Source organism: Lingula anatina, chromosome 4, assembly GCF_051362555.1.
Source record: "Lingula anatina isolate TDL-2025a chromosome 4, LinAna3.0, whole genome shotgun sequence".
NCBI lineage: Eukaryota > Metazoa > Brachiopoda > Lingulata > Lingulida > Lingulidae > Lingula > Lingula anatina.
Window position 1 is genome coordinate 6,069,531 of NC_141770.1, and position 22,093 is coordinate 6,091,623.

The 22,093-nt window shown below is 34.7% G+C and overlaps 1 protein-coding gene and 1 long non-coding RNA gene across 2 annotated transcripts; both read right to left on the minus strand.

Annotated features, from left to right (window-relative positions):
* Positions 1-8,195: 8,195 nt before the first annotated feature.
* Positions 8,196-11,184, minus strand: LOC147762146 (uncharacterized). The gene is made up of 6 exons (XM_087012048.1): positions 11,051-11,184; positions 10,474-10,806; positions 9,896-10,109; positions 9,384-9,567; positions 9,095-9,148; positions 8,196-8,813 (listed from the first exon to the last, which is right to left on the minus strand). The coding sequence occupies exons 2-6, from the start codon at positions 10,692-10,694 to the stop codon at positions 8,470-8,472; spliced, it is 1,017 nt and encodes a 338-aa protein (XP_086868174.1). The 5' UTR covers positions 10,695-10,806; positions 11,051-11,184; the 3' UTR covers positions 8,196-8,469.
* Positions 11,185-17,962: 6,778 nt separating this feature from the next.
* LOC147762147 (uncharacterized) lies at positions 17,963-19,437 on the minus strand. The gene is made up of 2 exons (XR_015334114.1): positions 18,735-19,437; positions 17,963-18,093 (listed from the first exon to the last, which is right to left on the minus strand). It is a non-coding gene; the product is annotated as an uncharacterized LOC147762147 (long non-coding RNA).
* Positions 19,438-22,093: the final 2,656 nt, after the last annotated feature.

Consider the following 22,093-nt stretch of genomic DNA (forward strand, 5'->3'; position numbering starts at 1 on the left):
TAATATTAAAATATTATTAAAATATCATTTTTTCTTTAGCTGATATCAAAGACACAAAGAGTGTGTCAGATGCTGAGGGCAGTGAGGAGAGAGGTAAGACAGTAAGGTCAATTTAACAGGTGTTCATTTAACACGCTTCAAAAATTTACACACACACAAACAGGCTCTCAGACACAAACAGGGGCAAATTGAGGCCATCTTCTGGGTCTTCTGGAAGATGGTCAGAAGATTACATTGATGGGGATTTAATTTTTTGTCAGAAGACAGTCCACAATGGAGGATGGATCAACAAACATAATTTGCAAGACTGTCAGAAAATCTCTCTTGATCCGCCCCTTACAAACATTGTGTTTTTATTCCCTGTTCATTGATCTAAAACTTTGAATACATCTTTGACTATGGTATTGAATCCTTGTTGTATATGGGCATGGGATGTTGAATTTGTGTTCCATTCTTTCCTTCAGTTGATGTAAAAGACACAACAATTACTGTGACAGAGTTCGTGAAGGAGAGAGGTAAGACAGTAGGGTCAATAGAACAGGTATCAATTTATAACACTGATGACATGTGATTGTGCATGTACACACACACACACACACACACACACACACACACACACCAGTTGATACCAAACTGAAAGACAAGAACAATGTAACACTTATAAAGACCCTAAGTATTGAGGAGATTGATAAGACAAGAATCTCAGTAAAATAGTTATGACTTTTAATATACTTATGAAACATGCGTGCACACACATACACTAACAAACACACATACACACGCACATATACACACCACAAGCATATGTTGCTCAAGCAAAGTCTTTAGCATACTTAAGAAGATAATTTATTTTTTAAGTCATTTAAATATTTGAATGTGTCTTCCATAAATTGTAATACTGAATTCTATTTGAACATGCACAGATATGGAATGTTAAGTTTTTATTTGATATCATTTTTTCTTTAGCCAATATCAAAGCCACAAAGAGTGTGTCAGATGCTGAGGGCATCAAAGAAAAAGGTAAGACAATAAGCTTAGGACAATTTAACACGGAATTCATTTAACACACTTAAAAATGTAAACACACAGATGGAATTTGGGGGGGGGGGACTCTTACACACAAACACTGAGTTAAAATTCACTGTTCAGTGATCTATATCTTTGAATGGGTCTTCGACTATGTTAAATAATGTATTGAATTCTTGTTGTGCACAGGTATGAAATGTTTAATTTGTTTTCCTGTCTTTCTTCAGTCAATATCAATGACACAACTGTGAAAGCAGACGTGAAGGAGAGAGGTAAGACAGTAGGGTCAATAGAATAGTAGGGTCAATATTTATTACACTGATGGAATGTGATTGTGCATGTACACACACGCACACACACACACACACACTCCTTATGTTGTGCCAACAGGGTTTGTGCTTTTGGCAAGTTTAAAATAACATTGGCAAAATTGTTTATTCCAAATACTGGTAAAAGTGTTTCGTTGAGGCTTCATACATGAAATATGATGTTGCACTGATTTATTGAACATTTTATACTTTTGCCTCTTAGTAAGTATTATACATTTTATAAAATAGGTATAAGAAACATAAATGACTTGATCGATACAGAGGGAAATTACCTCACATACCAACAGTTCAAGGAAAGGCACGGGAATATAATAAATTATGTTACGTTCACAAGTATACTATGCGCAGTAAAAAAATTTCAAAAACAAATGAATATAGACAATTTACACGAAAAAATTGAGCTCCCTATAATTTCAACCCAACTTAAATGGCTATTAAAATTTACAAAAGGGGGGAAACCTTTTTACAATATTTTGAACTCAAACGAAATGAAAAAGACTAATGCAATGTCAAAATGGGAACTCCTTTCTAAAGAACCTCTCACAGCTGAAGAGTGGAAAATCTTGAATAACATTCCTTTCCAATGTACTTTAGATACTAAACTGCGCTGGTTTCAATTTAGAGTATCAAAAAGAATTTTAGCTACAAATAACTTTTTACGAAAAATTGGGATAAAAGACACAGAGACCTGCTCCTTCTGTAACGAACACCCTGAAACTCTTCAACACTTATTTATTGAGTGCAAAGTAATTGCTCCCCTTTGGGCAAAAATACAAGACTGGATCCATTTAAAGACTGGACTTGTATTACAATTAACAGCATCTGATATAATTCTAGGAATTCCAAATTTGAAATGCAATGCGCTCAACAGTTTGCTGATCATAACAAAATTTATTATATATAAATTTAAAATGAAAAACATTACCCCGAACATAGAAAATATTAAAATAGAATGGAGACAGGCCTACATCGCAGAGAGAAATATAAGTCTGAGAAACATGACAATAGATAAATTTAATGAAAAATGGAAAAAGCTGCAGCCTCTCTTCCTGGACTGATATCTTCTATCTGCGTATGTTCCCCTGCCGATATTTGATAGTAAAACACATATTTGTTTTTATCTGTATTAGATCATATTATTTATTAAGTATTATTAAGTATTTTACTATTAGGTTATCAATATATCGTTGTTGACATATATATTAAATGACACAGTAACTATATATATATATATATATATATATATATATTGCAAATGACTGTCTCTTTGTGAGTGAGTGAGTGAGAGAGTGAGTGTGATTTTTATTTAGTTATTTATAAATTTTGTATTTTTTGCTGAAATCTGTACTTATTTGAGATATGCAATAAAAAAAAAAAAAAAGTATTATACATTTCAGCTCCAAAGAATCGCCGCCAATCTAGGTGGAGGAGGGTATTGAATTTGTTCACGTCTTGCTTCAGACGGAGTGCACGAACATAATTGGTTATTATTATTATTATTATTATTATTATTATTATTATTAATTAAATAATTCTAAACACTTCAGACATTAAGAAATGAAGAAAAGTCAACAGTATTTTTTAAAGGATAGATTTATTATACATTTGCAATTTAGTTCTTTTCGTTTGTCTCTTTGTTTTGATGGTATCATAACTAAGTAAGCTTTCATTTTTTTTAGAGGAAAACTATGTCAAACAGATGGTTAAACTGTACATGAAAGCAGTAATTATATCATAGTAAGAGCTGGTGGTTGTAAAGTTACTGTCAACATCTATTTACACCTAACTGAATACACATTTTAACTTAATTATATTTTAATATTTTCTTGTTTTATTTTCCAGGGTTGTCAGTGCAGAACTATCATTACCTTTGTAGAAGCCAGTTTAAAACTGCAAAATGTCATTCTCTTAATTTTACAATAAAATATTAAATTTTGGTAAATAAATGAGTTTTGTTTTTCTTTTCTTAATTGAGGGTACCTTAGGGGAGAGGTGATCACGGTTCATGGGAAATAAAATCATTAATGTACAAATCACAATAAATGAAACTTTATTTGTATCTCACTGACAATGCTAGTTGAAAATCCTGAAAATTACAAATTATCAGGTATAAGGCTTTGTTTCACGAAGGGCAAAGAATAAAAAGCTGCATTTATGAGCCACGGGAATGAGGTGCTTCACGGATCACGTTATATAATATGGACATTTTACGCATCTCAGGGAAATAAAAACTGACTGTAACTGGTAACAAGATACACAATGGGACTCTTTTAATCTTTTATTAAACCAAAGAAATAAACTATACATGACGCAAACTTTTCACTACATTCAAATATATACATAAACACTCACACACATGTACCCTACCATACGGCTCAATTACTGATACTTACGGTTTTATATTTTAGTATGTTCAAGTTTAAATACAATAGATATATAGTTCAAACTCCTAGGAATGTACATGAAAAGTAAACTAACTTTTGACAAAAACTGTGTTTTTTTAGATCACTTGCCAGGGGCAGATCCAGAGATATTTTCTGACAGTCTTCCAAATTATCTTTGTTGATCCATCCTCCATTTTTGACCGTCTTCCGACAGAAAAAATTAGATGCCCATCAATGTTATCTTAAAAATTTGACCATCTTCCAGAAGACCCAGAAGACGGCCTAAATCCAACCCTGCTTGCAACTTTTACAGATAAGGAGTCTGTTTTAACTGTTATATGTAATATTGAGAGAATCTGGAAGCTACATTGGTGACAGTGGAGGAACAGGAAAAAACTTCTCATCGTTATTAACACCACCAGTAAAATAATTTGATGAGATCTCCCCAAACTGGATATCTTGAAAGACAGAATGGAGAAAACAACAAAATGAATTATGGGGATCCCACCCATCCAGCAAGTTCTTTTTGTATTCCTACCCAGCAATAGTAGACTGTTGACTCTTAATTTATTTAAGGACAGTTGATGGTTTTAAAGTAGTTTTTGACTCTCTGCAGTATTTAATTTCCACTTTTAGGCCTAGTTCATAATTTTTTTATTGTCCAGTGTTTTATTCTAGTTTTATCTCTCAAAGGGTAACAATTGCCGATATTTATTTTTTAATATTTTTCATTGGCTGAATAAATTCTTACTTTATCTTACCTTACTTGTACTATTGCTATAGCCATGTTACATGTATTATTATAAAAAAAAAAAAAAAACATTGCAATTAGCGGCAACAAGTTCTTTTTGTAAGACAATCCCTTTCTTGTCATCTTTCAAAATGATTAAAGGATGTAAAATATTTTACAGGCTGCTCTTCCCCGTTGCCAACACTCTCAATATTCAGGTCTATCATTTGAAATCAAGTGTTTTATTGTATAAAATATAACATGTATAAAGCCAAAGACTTCATCCAATAATCTAGCTTTGTTTAATACTGTGCATGAACCCAAAATTATGCTATAGTATAATCAAATAGAAATATCAAGACTTCTTGAACAAGATTGATCACATTAGAAATCTCCCCCCCCCCCCCCTCGTCATCCTGCCCCCTTTCTACTGATACCATACAAACAAGCCACCTTCCAAACTCAGCGTGGGTTGAAGTGTGAAGTAGGTCAAAAGCTCGGATATGCCATGTAAGGGTTCTTGGGGGAGATAGGTGATGTCCTTTTGCGTTTTTTTTATTCTGCCAAATTTGAGAAAAATATCAGTATCTTTCATGGCACTTAGTCAGTATAAATTCAAATAAGTTAAGTTTCTTTCCTTTATCACGTAATGAAAACCTTTACCCCCTCTTGTGAATGCAATGTGACGTCTGCAGAGCATCAGCGTCTGCCACCACGCTGGCTGATTCTCGCTTCCCGGGAGCTGAACAGTTAACGCGGTCTGAAAAATTTTAGGGAGAGTCAGATGAAATAGAGAGGGACCGTTGCATCTACAATGTTTTACATAGTGAAGCTGGAGTTGTGGGCTAATGTTACTCTTTTCTTTAAAATTCGCAATATACTCTACCTTTCAGAAACTCTATGATACCAAAATATTTTGCTGGCATCTTGATACATTTTCCCCTTCTGACTCCCCCTAAAATGGTCCACACTAAAAAATCAATTATCGTATGGCAATTTTATACAGGCAATATTGACCTACTTGCTATCGGCGAGTTTTATGGCTGTGGGGTGAAGACGCGATACACGTCTGTGATATAAAAATTATTTCTAATTATGTAATTTACAAACTGTGTGTGTGGATCAAAATCGTTCCGATTTTTTAGCAAAAGGGGAAATTACTTCTTGAAAACGATGAAAAAATTGGAGATAAGTCAAAATCAGAAAAAAAATGCATTTTTTCTCTTATATGCAAATTAGGTCCCCTGAAGTAATATATGATTTGCCGGAAGTGATGTTCACATCAGAGATTTGTAATGGTGATGTCTTTGATGATCTTAATGGTGATTAAAAAAAAACCTTACCAAAGTTTGCAGTTGTCGTCTGGCGAGAAAGAAATTTTCTGCAATAACACAATCTTTCCACGAGCGAAGAATGTATATTGCACTTGCCTCAGAGATGCGCTGCAGACGTCACGGCTTTTGTGTGAAAATTGCACTCGATAATAGGTTATTATTACGATATATAGTCTAGGTTAAAAAAAAAACTGCGTATCTAATGTTTCCAAGTGAGTGAAAATGGATATCGGCAAACCATTACATTTTGAATGCATTTCAATTTATTTTCTATTTATTTGTGTTCGACAAGGGTGAATTTAATTAGGTTTTTTCTCTCTCTCTTGCTCTTGCTCTCAGGAATATTTCAAGACAACTTGTAATCGTATAAATTGATAAGCATCAAATAACGTGCTTCTTAATTATGTTCTTGATGCACAAATAAATTGCACTTGAACTGAATACCGCCTTGACTTGTGTTAAAATTACCTTTTTCATAAAACAATAAATTCTTCTCTTACTCTTTAAATGCGGAAAATCGACCTGTATTTCGGTTGTGGATAAACTCAACTTTGTTTGGCAACATATGTCAAGTTGGAAGCATTTGTTTATTCTGCTTATTTTGAGAAGGGGATAACATTTTCTATTTCGTATTTAGTGAACATAAAACTCAAAGATCTTCATTTCCTTCCTTGCACCACATATGTCTAATTTTTAAATAAAACAAGAAAAGTTGAAAAATGGAGTAAACTTTGAGTTTTTTCTATAAACATCGCAAAATGTAATACCCGTGAAAAGTCAGAATTGTATAAGGCTTTCACTTTTAAGATTTTCTTAAAAGATTTTTCTGTTAATGTCCTGATAAGCTCTCCTTTGGAAGAACTGAAGGAAAAGTCTTCACACTGTCTTATTTGATGTAAATCTTTTCATATCGATAGCCGAATGTAAATAAACACTATGTTAATTCTAAGTCACCGCTGTAACCATATCTGCTTAGAAAATACCCTTCTCATGTGGAAAGATGTGTGACGCTTATTTCCCAAAAACCGAATTCTCTAAGTCATGGACAAAATTGTGACTGACGTTTATTCATCTGCAAATCAAGCCGGTGTGACAGGAATGGTAGTCGTAGGAATGTTAGTCCGGGATCACATATGGTAAGTACAGATTAGGGTTAGTCGGAGTTAGTTGGAGTTAGTACATGGGACGCAGGGGCAGATCCAGGATTATTTGAAGGTGGGAAGCCGACTCCCCCCCCCCCCTTTGGCGTATGTTCAGGGGCCTGCTGAAGGGCGTGAAAAAATTGGTATTTTAGAGGGCGAACAGTGGCATTTGGTTGGGTTTAGAACTATGATTCAGCTAATCAAAATTCTAATTTCAGGACCCCCCCCCCCCCCCCCCGCTAAATCTGCCACTGCACAAGATAGCTAGAGGATATCTATGATTTGTGTTTTTTTTTTTTTTTGTATTTGTTTCATTTAAATTATCCATTCATTAGGGTATCGTGTTTCTTTCTTTTTTTGATAATAGCTGGTGGCATGAAAAGTAAAAAAAAGGTATCCAGTACGGCTAGTTGAAGGAGCTTCAGGTCAGATCTTTTATATATTCTTTACCAGTAGGCCTACTTACTCTATAGAAAATGAATTTGTAAATTATACATGCCATTTCAAAAAAATGTATATATGAGTCACCATTGAGAAAGGAAAATGCCGTAGATAATTGTTACATAAGTCAGGTGAAGATATGACTTTTGATTTCCAGTTAATGTGAACAGTGATCTTGGTCACTGATCTAAACATGTTTATGACATAATTTTTTCTAATTGAAATGCAATAAAGTACTGTAAAAGACTAGAAATTGTATTGTTGTAATAAAAAAATGCAGATACCTTACAGAGGGCAACAGATGGGAATAGATTTTGATTATACTGTATGAAATAAAATAATAAAAATAAAAAATACTGTATGAAATAAAAAATCTGATGAAGAGGTGTTAGGATAGGACTTTTTTTTTTTTTGAATGAATGTTTAAGTTGATGGTTCATATAACATAATCAGGTATAAAGTATAGAATATATTTCAGTCTGTTAATTGAATTGTTTAACCAACTGGGTTTTTCTAGGATTTCAATAGCTTGACTACTTTTTTAAAATGAAAGATTGGTTTTATTCAAATTCGAAATATCTCAAACTTAAACAAGCATTATTTGCCATGATTATCCATGAAACTTTGTCTTCTTTTACAAACTTGTATTCTACTATTTAAAACTTGAGCACGAGGGTCAGTAAAAGAAAAAGAAAATTCAGAAAATACTCAAGGCATATTTTATTATCACAGATCATTGAAGTTATTTTTAAAAAATGTCTATTTAAAAGTGAATGAGATCATTAATGGCAGTATTTATTGATAAAAAAGGAGATTCTGGTCACGTTTTTTGCACTGTTGCAATGTATTAAATAGTAAGGCAGTATGTTCGTCTATATATAAAAACAATTCTGATCCATAAGAAATTTCAATACAAAATATTTTTTATGATTTTAAATCTTTTTTTTAAATCATAAACATGGCATAGTTCTGCAATGGGGGTATGAGGCTTCCATGAGTCTCTGTTTGATAAAAGTTCTTGCACTATTTCTGGAATTATATCACTTAGTAAAAGGTTCCACTGGCAACAGAGCACTGAGTTTTTTAGAACTTAACAAGCTGTGTAAGCTCCTGCCTGTGAGCATCCTCTCTAGCCTCATTTGCTGAGAAAAGTAGGCAGTAACCATACACACAAACTGCCTTCAGTGTCTGGAACACAAACAAGTCCTCCACCAGTGCCACTCCTACCAGAGCAGCCCAGTTGTACACAGCGCTGTCACTCAGCTCTCCACCATACACAATGCTGAGATATACTGCCATAGCCATGGAGACGACCAGCAAAATGAATGCTGGATAGATCAAAAAGTGGGGCAACTTTCCGTCCTGCTTTCTGTTGACCATCATCTCCAGCGACTTCAGCTCAGTGTATGGCACCTCATCTGATGGTTCTGGAACATTTTGTGTGGAAATGAATTATTGCCAAAAGTATGTGGAAGTTTAACTAAAAAATGATGCTGGCTAATATTACCCCTGTTTAACATCACAATCACTGTTTTAATTATAATAAGGGCAAGGAAGCTTATGTTGAAATCAATGCTCTAAATATCTTCAAAATGTAAGCTGAAGTTGGATAACATGAAAATGCATTATCCTTTTTTTATATATTCATTCTTTTTTAAAATAATTTACTGAAATGACAGACATTGATGATACCAAAATGGACAATTACCTTCCCAAATATTAACTGCTACATCATGTGCATTGTCTTTCCTCTTGCTGTTGTCTAAAATTGCATTAAACAAGGGATATGTAAAGGGAAATATAAAAAGTTATTTGTTTGAGCCATATATTGCTACTGTTGAACATAAATTAGGAAACAGTAAATCAAAATTTTAGGATGTTACATCTGTTCTACGCTATCAAAAAGGATTAAAAAACATCATCATATAGACATGTCTACAGCATAATATAATAGCATACTATTATATATATATATATATATATATATATATGATTACCTGAGATGAGAAAACTTGGGTTGAAGTGAGCAATGAGACTGTAAAAAGATGAAACATCTGCATTTCTGAAGCTGGAAATCTTCCCAGCATGGGATTTTGGGATTTCTGCCTGCATCTCCTTTTGCATATTTGAGTTTAGCCTAGGGTTGTTAGGAGGAGGAGCATATGTGAAGCTGGGTGTTTTCTGAAATATTGAAAATCATCCAATAATTGATTCTGCTGACTGGTAAATATAGTCCAAATATTCCACAGATGGGGACATTTATTCTGGTGGTGGTTTGATGTTGCACTATAATACCTCAATATTAGTATAATGTCTTTTTATGTTCTTGTATATACATATGTGCTTGTAAGTCAAGCCAAATATATTGTCAAACATTACAGAAATGATACAAGTGTCTGTTTTTAATTACAAGAAGGCAATACATGTATGTCTCAAAGGCAATCCATGATATCTGTACAGGCACATACATGCATGCACAAACTAAAAATAGAAAAAAAGTAATAAATACCCCTTTCTTGTTGTCCACATCTCCCATGGCAACCATATCTTCCTTGACAACCAAATTTTCCTTGGCAACCATTTCTTCAATCTGTGCCATAGCCTGGTGTTCAACAGTTGCATGTGCCAAATCATAGCCCTTCTCAAAGTCATAAGCCACCTGTTTCATCATGGTCTCCACACTTCCATGCACAACTTGTTGGAACCCATCACTGATTGTGCAACTGCAAAAAAAAAAAAAAAAAAAAAAAAACTAATTAATGAATATTTCTTCAATCAAGAAATGTTGTCAAGAATTAGTATTATTGGTAGAATAACACTCTGACTATAATTACTAAATCCATTTACACACTCAGAACATGTGTCACATAAGCAAGAAAATGTGAAATCATTTCAATACTGTGGATATTTAACTCAAATGAAATAGTCTATGAAATGAAACAAGTGTCCAGCCCCATACAGAATCAGTCATCGCTATTAGCAAGAACTGTGGTCAACTCCCAAAGGTAAAGACAATTTTAACTTTATTCTAACATAACTGTGAAATGAGGAGTCTTAAAATGAACACAAAATAAACTGGCTCCTTACATGTCATCATACTGAGGCTCATCTTCCAGGTTCTGCAGCACAGTGTCACCAGTGTCCTCTCTGTCATAGCACCTGATATTGTACATTGCTACATCATATATGCCATTCACAAGGAATGTTCCTATATTGACAAGGAGGCTGGAGAGGAAGATGCCTCTATCAAGCTGAATGACACCAACAGCACTGAGAAGGGTACTGGTAAGCAGCATGTTTGCAAACATGTAGTTCAAGGTGCTGTTAAACCACAGAAGGACAGGGGCCAGCTTCAAGCTGGAACAGCGTGTCCATCCATGACAAGACCACAAATACAGAAGGCAAGTTTGCAGTCCAAACCTGAAAAATATTATAATAAATTAAAAAAATCATATCAAATAACAAAGTACGGACATTTTACATGAAAATTACTACGAGTACATTCCATGTTGAAGAAAAACTAAATACTGCATTAAGAAATCAGAAAATGTATCATTATTATTATTATTATCTTTCATATTTTATTTGTTGATAACTTGTAAAAGCAGACATTCAAAGTACATCATATGCTTATTCATCAATTGTGAGAAAGTCTCTAACTTACCTGGAGTTCTTACAAGACTCCAAAGTGGTGTATCCCACTGTGAGGCATCCATTGCTGCTGAAGTGGGATTCACAGCCAGATACTGTATCATATACTGTTATATCCAGCACATTCCTTCAATGAAAGAAAAATAATAATAAAAATTCACTCAAATTTCTTTATACAACACATTTAACAATCAATATTTCAAATAAATCTGGGCTTCCATCCAACTAAACTGAAAAGCTAGCTAACAGTTTTTTTTCAAAAATACATAAGAGTATGTTAAACTGGCATTGAACTCCATCTGAATATGTAAAAATATCTACTATAAATAACATAACAATATGAATATAACTTAAACTAGAGGATCAGAGAGGCGATACCGCCTCCAAATATTGTACCACCAGCTGGAGCAAGCTCATTCATGTAGACCCCCACATACACAAAATAAGGGACACAGCCACCAGTTTTGTGCTTGACAAGCTGTAAAAATGCAATCAACAAGAATTTTTTAACTATTGCAAAAAATATATATGGTACAATCAAATTTAAGTTCTTCGTAAGGTAGGTCAAGGGTCAATTTCTCTGCCAGTTTTGGAGATAAAAGGGAAGCAAAATTTGCAAAGTTCAGTTTATGGTGAAAAGTAGGTCAAAGGTCAATTTTAAGGTCACATTTAGATTGCCAGTATATGACTTCCTATTCAACTTCAATAGTAACTATGGACCTATCTCTGCCAGTTTTAGAGATAAAAGGGAAGAAAAATTTGCAAAGTTCAGTTCATGGTGAAAAGTAGGTCAAAGGTCAATTTTAAGGTCACATTTAGATTGCCAGTATATGACTTCCTATTCAAGTTCAATAGTAACTACTGACCTATCTCTGCCAGTTTTGGAGATAAAAGGAAAGCAAAATTTGCAAAATTCAGTTCATGGTGTAAAGTAGGTCAAAGGTCAATTTTAAGGTCACATTTAGATTGCCAGTATATGACTTCCTATTCAAGTTCAATAGTAACTATGGACCTATCTCTGCCAGTTTTGGAGATAAAAGGGAAGAAACATTTGCAAAGTTCAGTTCATGGTGAAAAGTAGGTCAAAGGTCAATTTCAAGGTCACATTTAGATTGCCAGTATATGACTTCCTATTCAAGTTCAATAGTAACTATGGACCTATCTCTGCCAGTTTTGGAGATATATGACTTCCTATTCAAGTTCAATAGTAACTACGGACCTATCTCAGCCAGTTTTGGAGATAAAAGGAAAGCAAAATTTGCAAAATCCAGTTCATGGTGTAAAGTAGGTCAAAGGTCAATTTTAAGGTCACATTTAGATTGCCAGTATATGACTTCCTTTTCAAGTTCAATAGTAACTATGGACCTATCTCTGCCAGTTTTGGAGATAAAAGGGAAGAAAAGTTTGCAAAGTTCAGTTCATGGTGAAAAGTAGGTCAAAGGTCAATTTCAAGGTCACATTTAGATTGCCAGTATATGACTTCCTATTCAAGTTCAATAGTAACTATGGACCTATCTCTGCCAGTTTTGGAGATAAAAGGGAAGCAAATTTTGCAAAGTTCAGTTTATGGTGAAAAGTAGGTCAAAGGTCAATTTTAAGGTCACATTTAGATTGCCAGTATATGACTTCCTATTCAAGTTCAATAGTAACTACGGACCTATCTCAGCCAGTTTTGGAGATAAAAGGAAAGCAAAATTTGCAAAGTTCAGTTCATGGTGAAAAGTAGGTCAAAGGTCAATTTTAAGGTCACATATAGATTGCCAGTATATGACTTCCTATTCAAGTTCAATAGTAACTATGGACCTATCTCTGCCAGTTTTGGAGATAAAAGGGAAGAAAAATTTGCAAAGTTCAGTTCATGGTGAAAAGTAGGTCAAAGGTCAATTTCAAGGTCACATATAGATTGCCAGTATATGACTTCCTATTCAACTTCAATAGTAACTATAGACCTATCTCTGCCAGTTTTGGAGATATAAGGGACTAAATGTTATAATTTTGGAGTTACCATAATGTGCCTTAAATTTTGTACAGAAAAATTAATTAAAATAAAGAAAATGTCATTTTGGTCAAAATTCTTGAAATAGGAGGTGCTCTGAAGTTTCAGAAGTTCAAATTTGATGAAATAATGTCATTTTTGAACACAAGTTGTCTGCTTTGCCAAGCCTAATGTTTTATTTTTCCAGAGTTCAAAATTTATTATCCATTACCGTACTGCACATTTTGCTTTTACCACCAATATGTACTTTTTGATACAGCGTAACTCGAAAACCGTATGGAATACAAAAAAAACGAGACCACCTCCAGTGTTGGGCTTTACATGCTCTACAAAATGCAAAAAAGAATGGGTCTCTAGCATTAACGGTTCCCGAATTAGAGACAGTTTTCAGTTTCCGTATCTTATGGCCGCTACTCCCGTGAAAATGCACCGATTGACCCCAAATTCATGGAGATGAAAGATGACCTGAAGGGTAACACTTTCCAATAATATTATTGGTTAAGTCTGTGTGGTGTCTGAATAACAGGGCAAAAAAATTTTTTTTCGTAAAAAATTTCATTTTTTTGAAAATTTTGGCCCATTTGACCTTGAAGTAAAGGTCAAAGGTCAAATCCAAGGGTATATTTGAAATCTACACATATGACTTTTGGAAAGCCGTCTATAGAAATTTTTCCCATAACTCCTTCCGTAGGGTAGATAATTAGCATTTAATTTTGCCATTTTTAGACAAGGGTGCATTGCAATGAGTGCCACACCCAGACCCCAATACCGACAAAGCCCAAATTTTACGTGGAACGAGTTGAGATTATAGGTGACCTAAATCCATGAGATGGGTACGGGGGGCCTTACCGTCTAGGAGGAGAAGCGGTAACGGTAGCCGTCCGGCGGAGCCGGCGGAGCCGGCGGAACCGGCGGAGCCGGCGGAGCCGGCGGAACGATCCGGACGGGACCGAAACCATGTGTACCGCCAGCGCTAACGCTGGTGGTACAACTACAGATGCATCCAAGATATTCATGACACAAAACATATTTCAGAACAATGACAAAAATAATCTTCATTTGACTTGCAGAACTTTCTTTATACAGGTCCAATAGTGTAAATATGTTTGTGATGTTCCAGTTTGTATTTTTAAAATTACCATTGAGCTCCTGGTCTATCACTGATGTACACCACAACCTTCTTCAGTTTTCCCAGGGACTCTGAGTTTAAAATAAAAAAGATTCACTATAATGATTAAATGTTAGTGTGTTGTTTTTGAGTACAACATGCATCAAATATAACAGAGTTGTAGTTTAATTCTAAAAATAAATTTAGTTAATGCACAACAATACCATAAGAACCTTGGTGTTTAACAAATCACCAAGAATTCTTTCACTAACTCTCTCTGAACATGCTCTGCACTTAACTTTATGATAAAAAGTCAACATAACTGAGTTAACATGATACTTAAAGTAACAGTAATGATATATATAATATAGCCACTGACATAGATGAACAGCAAACTGTGACCTGATGTTCCAGTTAAGACTGTACATGCTAAATTGAATGTAATAAAGTAAATGGCAGTTAGCTGCTAATAATACTGTTGAATCAATATTTGCAGGAAAAGAAATTTATATGTGCTCCAAAATATTCAAGATGCTTACCTTTTGTATACAATAGAAACCATTTCTTCTGTCCTACCCCAAGGAAATTGTGCTTCCTCCCATGTTCATTCAGATTATATTCAGGAGATACCCCCTGGTCTCCTATCAACTGCAATCTGACTTTGGGTGTCTTTACTGCTACAAAACAACATATTTCTATAGTTTGGAATAAATACAGTTAAACAACAACTTCAACAATATTATATACAACTGTAAGACTCTTCATTGGCCTATATCTCTATTTCTATTTTTGTCATTTAAATATTAAAATATATTATTATTATTATCTTTCACACAATAATAACTAGTTTAAGCTTTTCAACAAGGATCAGAATCAACAACTTGAAAGATCTTAGCATCACTTTTACCTCTTTTCAGCCCATTTTGAACTGCTACCATGTATCTATAGTGATGTTCACCAGAATATTTGGGAACAACTATGATACCACTCTGCTTTCTCTGAAATGATAATGACCACTATAATTAATAAGGCAAAGGAAAAGAAAGGAAATGAAAGGAAAGAAATGTAAAAATAAAACAATAATGTTATGAAACTGATTACAGCAGAAACAAAGCAATTTCCAGTTCTTCATCATAATTACCTATTTTATATTTTAAAGTTATCTAACACAGAAATTCATAAGAGATAACTGTTTTTATACTTTCATGCAGACTAAATTTAAAATGTACAACACAAAATTTTGTTTCAGTACCTTCTTCCAATTGAACCAAATAATATAACTTGTGCTGAGTAACATGATGCCAAAAAACGCAAAGATGAATGAAATTGCGAGTTTGTGGTACACCATGAACTTTTGTGGAGCTTTTTTCAAGGCAAAAGCTAGCAAAGAAAAGAAAGGATGTAGCTTAAAAATGGAAAGCAAGGAAGCAACCAAGGGCAGAGAAGTATAGGAAGCACGATTAATTTAAATTAATATAAAAAAATAGAGAAAGTAGGGTCTAATGAACTAGTCTCAAACAAAACAAAAGAAAACAAAAACACAAAGTAAGATGCTGAATGCATGGAATTTTGACAAACCAAATTAAAAAAAAAACATCACAATTTGTGCTTAATGAATGGTGAAAAAACACTGGTTCCCCGTGAGTTGTTTTAATGTATATCGCCTGCTTTGTAAACAAAAAAAGGTGCAAAAGAGTTACATAAGTCTATAGTTTGATGATATACTTACCTCCATGGAGAGGTTGCATGAGTAGCAACATCAACAAAACTTTGATCTTCAAGTTCTTCATACTGGCAATTTTTTATATGTTCTCCCTGTATCAAATAATATGAAGCCGTGTACAACAAACACGTATATTTAAAAAAGAAGTCGCGATTCAGCGAATAAACGAGAAATTATCGATATTTCAAACAATTTGGACGGAGTTGACTTTGACTTCCTCCCAAATCTCACAAATGTCTGTTGCTAATTGACGTCACAGACACAATCAGCTCACGTGACCATTGTGCTGGGATGTGCGGTTGTGATGTTAAAACAGCCGAATCGATAAAACAATAACATTCACCTTGAAGGTTCACTGCAGAGCCTGATTGGGGCTTTAATATATTACTTTAAAGAGGATAAGTATGGTTTATGTTATTTTTCGTATTTGTTTGAATATATGCATATAGATCTACTTAAATAGAAGACAGAGGAAGACTGGCTACGCTAAGCAGGGGCGGATCCAGGATTATTTGAAGAGGACGCGACGCAGATGTGTCAACCTCATCCACCAGATCCAAAGGCGTTCCAAAATGAGCCCAACACACTTAAAATATGTCATACAAAGTTTAAATACCTCTAATGAGTATTTAAAATTTAACAAGTATGTAAAAGTCAAGATGTCGTTGCTGTCAGTCACAAGCAGGTACCTCTGTCTAAACGGCCTTGACCTATAATCATATTATTTGACTAGAGTCTATGCCAAGTGTGCATATATTTAATTTTATTTCTTCACCATGATTTTCTGTCGCAAAGATGCCCTAAATAAATTAATAATCACACTAGAATGACTTTATTTTATAGTTTGATATGAGTGTGGTTTGTGTGACTGCATTGAGGTGGGTAACAGTTAAGACAATTCCTTTTTGAACGGTGACAACTGGGTCGAGGCCATTCGATTTGAGGAGTTACAGGTGGGAAGAGTCCATTTCATCTGAGGGGTGACAGATGGGGCGAGTCCATTCCATTTGAGGGGTTGCAGGTGGGGCGAGTCCATCCCATCTGAGGGGTGACAGGTGGGGCGAGCCCATCCTTTTTGAGGGGGGGTGGCAGGTGGGGCGAGTCCATTTCATCTGAGGTGTGATAGGTGGGGAGAGTCCATTCCATTTGAGGGGTGACAGGTGGGGCGAGCCCATTCCATCTGAAGGGGTGACAAGTGCGGCGATTCCATTCTTTTGAGGGGTGACGGGTGATGCGAGTTCGTCCAATTTGAGAAGCGCGTGCACGTAAAATTACCACAAAATAATATTATAATATCCGTGCAATTAGCTTTATTAAAGGTTTTTTTTTAAATATTGTGTTAGCAAAGTTTTGAGGGGATATGAACTTGTACCATGCAGAAATAATAATTATATTATTGGTCTCAAAATTTACTTTTCCACAATTTCATATAAATATAACCTTTTTGTCTGTGGAAATAAATCTACGTCACAAAATTAAATTAAGGGATCAATATATTTCAAACATTTATTTTAATAAGACCTTTTTCAAATAGATCGGAATATTACTATTTATTTATTTATTTACTTATTTATTTCATTTATTTTATTTATTATTATTATTTTTTTTTTTTGGAAGAAGCAAAGTTCAACTGTTGCCATTTCAAGTGTCTCTCAACTTTCTCATTTTTTCTGTTTAAATTTTAAATTGAAGTATTCATATGATAAGAAGATCGTGAAATTTGAATCAATTTTCTGCAACAAAAACCAGAATCCTTCAAAAATGGACCCATCTATTGAATAAAATATCGAATAGCTTTTCAAAAAGCAAAATCGTAAATTCACACATATTGTATTTATTAATGTGTGCTGTTGGAAAATCTTGAACGTGTATTCTTAAAGTGCTCAAACTTAATAATTTACAAAATACTAGGAATATTTAGAAAACCTTTTGGTTTTAGATATCTTCTGTTACTGCAGAAATCAACAATCCCAAGCAAAATTTACAGATCAATTTTAGCGGATTTAATTCGAAAGTGCTCAAACAGTTATCATACCTTTATTATAACATCTATTTTTATCGACATTATTTCATGTCAAAGTAAAAGAAACAAGCAATGACAAACTTATCTATTCAGCTTTTATTAAAATGCAATAGATGCATGAATTTGCGTTTGGTTCCAGAAAGTGAATGAAAGGCTTGGTTGCTAGCAGGCGGGTGTTGTGCAGTACTCAGTATCTCAGCGGACTTCTGAAATGAGAAAGTAATGTAAACAATATTTGACTAAACGGGCAGACTTGGAAAATATACAACAATGCATTTTACATCAAAATGAAGAGGGCGCTTGAGGGAATTTACTGACTTGTCCGATGTTCAGGCTCAGATAGCACCCCTCAAAAAACCAATCTACATCGTGTTGACCTTACGCCAAAATTAAGATATGAGATTATTAATAAAGATATTTGAGATATCTTGCTTTGAAAAAATAAACATTGAAAACAATTCTTTAATTCGTGGAGGTTATTGCTAAGGACGTTAATTTATTTTACCTACTATTCAATGTTGTAATATCTAAAATCGCTATGCAACACGCGTTTGTGCGCCATATTTTGACCATAAAATTGATGTACACGTTGATAGGGCACACTTGTCTTTGGACCAAAAGCTCAGAACTGTGACAAGTACAATATTATCATCTAAATTAGTCTGTGATATTTGTGGTAATATTCCCATTTACTTTTAAGCTAGCTTACATTCTGAGTGACATAAAAGAAACGACAGGCAAAACATAACAAAGAATCGCAACATAAATCCTTTTCGTAATTTTCCTTGCATTCTTTCACGCTTTGTATATCTACTGACTAAGGTTACTAAGAAAAAATGATACTTACGGAACATGCATTTGTGTCTTCCCCTCATAAAAGTTCGACCTTGCAACTGTACCACACATGCTGTTGCGTCTTCACCCTGATGTGTCCTACTGCCTAGTGAGCATTGGGGAAGACAGCTCGCACTATGATGAGCAACTTATTGTTATGCAAATTACAGACAGGTATGGCCCATTTTAGGTGAGGGACTGTGGCTGGAACTGTTCACGAATGTTCACTGCCAAAATCATGTATATGAAGATTTGACTGTGGTCCACTTGTTGTTAAAATACACCACTTTATTCCACAAATATAGCGCATGCGTCTTTCATCATGCGGTTTGATTCAACACTTCCACAAAACTCAACGCCAGGGAAAGAGAATATTGATAGTGGCGGATTTAGAGGGGGCCAGGGAGGTCGTGACCCCCTCTTCGGTTTCTGAAAAAATTACACTAATATTCCCCTCTTGTTTTGATTTTTTTCAATTGAGGCTTACTGTCTGGTAACTCTCAGATTTAGGTTGATGATTTTGAGTTTCTATGACCCCCTCTTCGGTTTCTGAAAAAAATTACACTAATATTCCCCTCTTGTTTTGATTTTTTTCAATTGAGGCTTACTGTCTGGTAACTCTCAGATTTAGGTTGATGATTTTGAGTAACAGCAAGCTGACTTCAAGTAGTAGACCTAGTAGTTAAAATAGAATAAAGAAAAAATATAAGGTCACAAATCGCAAAGAGATATTATAGGGAAAGATGATGACGAATTTTCCGTTTTGAAAAAGAAATTAAAAATAGGGCCTAATGCTATCGGCGATTAAGGACAACAGTACCAAAAATGCGATCAAATTCCATTTCCGGCTATATTTTGCTTGTTATACCTTTAAAAATTAATAACTACAGGGTTACTACTTAATACTTTGTTGCTTTTGCATGGGGGCACGTACGCGCGCTCGAGAGAGAGAGAGAGAGAGAGAGAGAGAGAGTATTTATTTAACGTTAGAACGTGATATTAGACTACAATGTGATTTATTTGACTTTCATTTGAAAAAATGATGTCCTTTTTGAATGTGGTAGGCATCATGTTTGTAGAATGTGGCGTCTCTTACAATGACCCGTTCGAAAGAAAGTTGAAATAACAAGATTTTGCAAATTAGATAGATAATATATAATAATTTATTAAACCAATAAAATACAAATGTATAACATCTGGAATTTTTTGCCCTGTAATAGCACCATTATTGAATAAAACTTTTTAAATGTACTAGAATGAAATTACGTATTAGTGTGAAAAAGAATTACTGCTGAAGGATAAAAGCTAGATAAAAATCACTTACTACCCTCAAAAACTAAAAGCATCGAGATACTGGGTAAAAATTTGAATAGAATTTGAGCTGGATCAGTCATGATGGAAGCTGTTTTATTCTTAACCCTATCGAGATAAAATGAATGAATGGAAGTATTGGCAAGTGCGACCGCCCATCACATAATCCCAGCAGTTGAGTTAAAACTGGCGGCGAATAAACATGAGTAAACTGAAAAAGAAAAAAGTCTTTTCCATTCATCAGTACCTCTGGAGATGTCGCGTTGTCTTTTGGCGTAGTCACTGTATCTATTACACCTATACTAACTTATCAGTGTAATGATTGACGTGTGTTTATATAACTGTCAATTTCATTCAGGGTAGATAAAGTGAGCTGATAACTTGGTTTTAATCTCTTTTTTAAACAGCTCTCAGAAGTTTATCATTTTTCTCCAATGAACAAAGCTTAAGCTAAGTTATTTTCACCTCACCTGTGATAAAATAGATCGCACTACATGTAGTGTGTTTCACCAGCCATAGATAATATACATATTTTAAACTACGCAAATAAAGAGTTCCTTTGTTTTCTCCCACTCAAATTTATACTTCTGAGGGCCATGACTCTCTTCGACAGCTTTAGTTATCATCTGAGTGTTAATTGAGATTGGCATTTGTTTATGGTAAAATTTGATTTGTTATGTAAATGGTATTTTTCTCTAAGTGGCCTTTGATCCTCTTTTTTTCTGACACTCGCCGCACATTTGTAAAAAAACATCTGGAAAAACTTAAAATAGACGTCTTCGTTACCCTGGCCAGTGGTGGAATCACGAACGCAGGTTTTGATAATTATACAATATATGGTGACTTGTGCCCCCCCCCCCCCCCCCCCCCCACTCCATTCAAAGTTGGGGTTTGGAAATATATGATAGTCAACATCAATTTCATACACCACTGTTAACGAACTTTAAATATTGAAGACATTTTTCGGCGTTTTCTTCTGTTAAATATTTGTGAGAGTGGGTCAAAATCGTTTTTCAAGTGGTCGCAGGCAGTGTAACAGGGACACTAGGTAGAGCTACACGAAGTGGGATTGTAGTAATTTTTCTGTGAGCCGTCGTCCTCTACAGCTGGGCATGACGTACCGTCTGGCCACACGGGGCGCTAGTAGTCTTATCTGGTACAAAAATACTGAAAAGTGATTTTTTAAAAATACTATATGTAAGGGCCCCTGATATTAGAGGGTAGGCACGCCACTGCTCGTCATCTGTTAAAGGAGAAACTAAAATGATTTTCACTATCAATAAGTACTAGTGTGATAGGGACCATTCCCAGACCCTATCGTACTAACTGTGGATCGATCTATCTCCGAGTGGATTCTCGCTAAATTACAGTTAACTTAAGCGGCTTAGATGTCTGTCACGCCTACTGAAACTGCTAGGGGGTAATTATCGTTAAGCAGCTTCTGTAGGCCTATCGTTCGCATCCACGTACTCAGTGGGAGATCAAATGCCTTGAACATGTTCTAAACAATTCCACGCGCTGCTTATATCTTCATTTTATTACGCAGGAATCAGGGTGTTGGGAGATCGATTATAGAAATAAGAACGGTTGAGAGAACAGAAAATATTTGATCAATCTTTAACTAGAGAGGGGATTTAAATGATACTATTAGGCTCCATAGAGGCGTTCAAAAATTGTGCTGCTGTCGGTATTTCACGAAGTCAGCAAGGGGTATTGGACATAGTTTTCACTCAGCAATAACCACGCCTCGGTGTATGGGAGTTGTAGATCCCACACTGAAAATGCCAATAAAAAATGAAAATTTACCCCCAAAAATTCATTACAAAAAAAAAAAAAAAAAAGAAAAAAAAAGAAATAAAATAAAAATAATCCAATGAGACTAGTATTCTGCAGTGGTGGATTTGGGGGGGGGGGGGGGGGGGGTCAGGAGGTCCTGACCCCCCTCCTTCGGTTTCTGAAAAATATATCACAACCAATATTCCCCTCTTGAAATTAGAATTTTGACTAGCTGAATCATAGTTCTAAACCATACCAAGTGGTGCCATTCACCCTCTAAAATAC

Excerpts from the sequence above, each read along its gene's own strand:
- LOC147762146 (XM_087012048.1), bottom strand. The coding sequence starts at position 10,694 with ATGTTTGCAAACATGCTGCTTACCAGTACCCTTCTCAGTGCTGTTGGT. Across the intron at positions 9,149-9,383 it reads CCCAAGTTTTCTCATCTCAG|ACAACAGCAAGAGGAAAGAC; the intron begins GTAATCATATAT and ends ATGCAATTTTAG. Across the intron at positions 8,814-9,094 it reads AGCAGTTAATATTTGGGAAG|AACCATCAGATGAGGTGCCA; the intron begins GTAATTGTCCAT and ends AAAATGTTCCAG.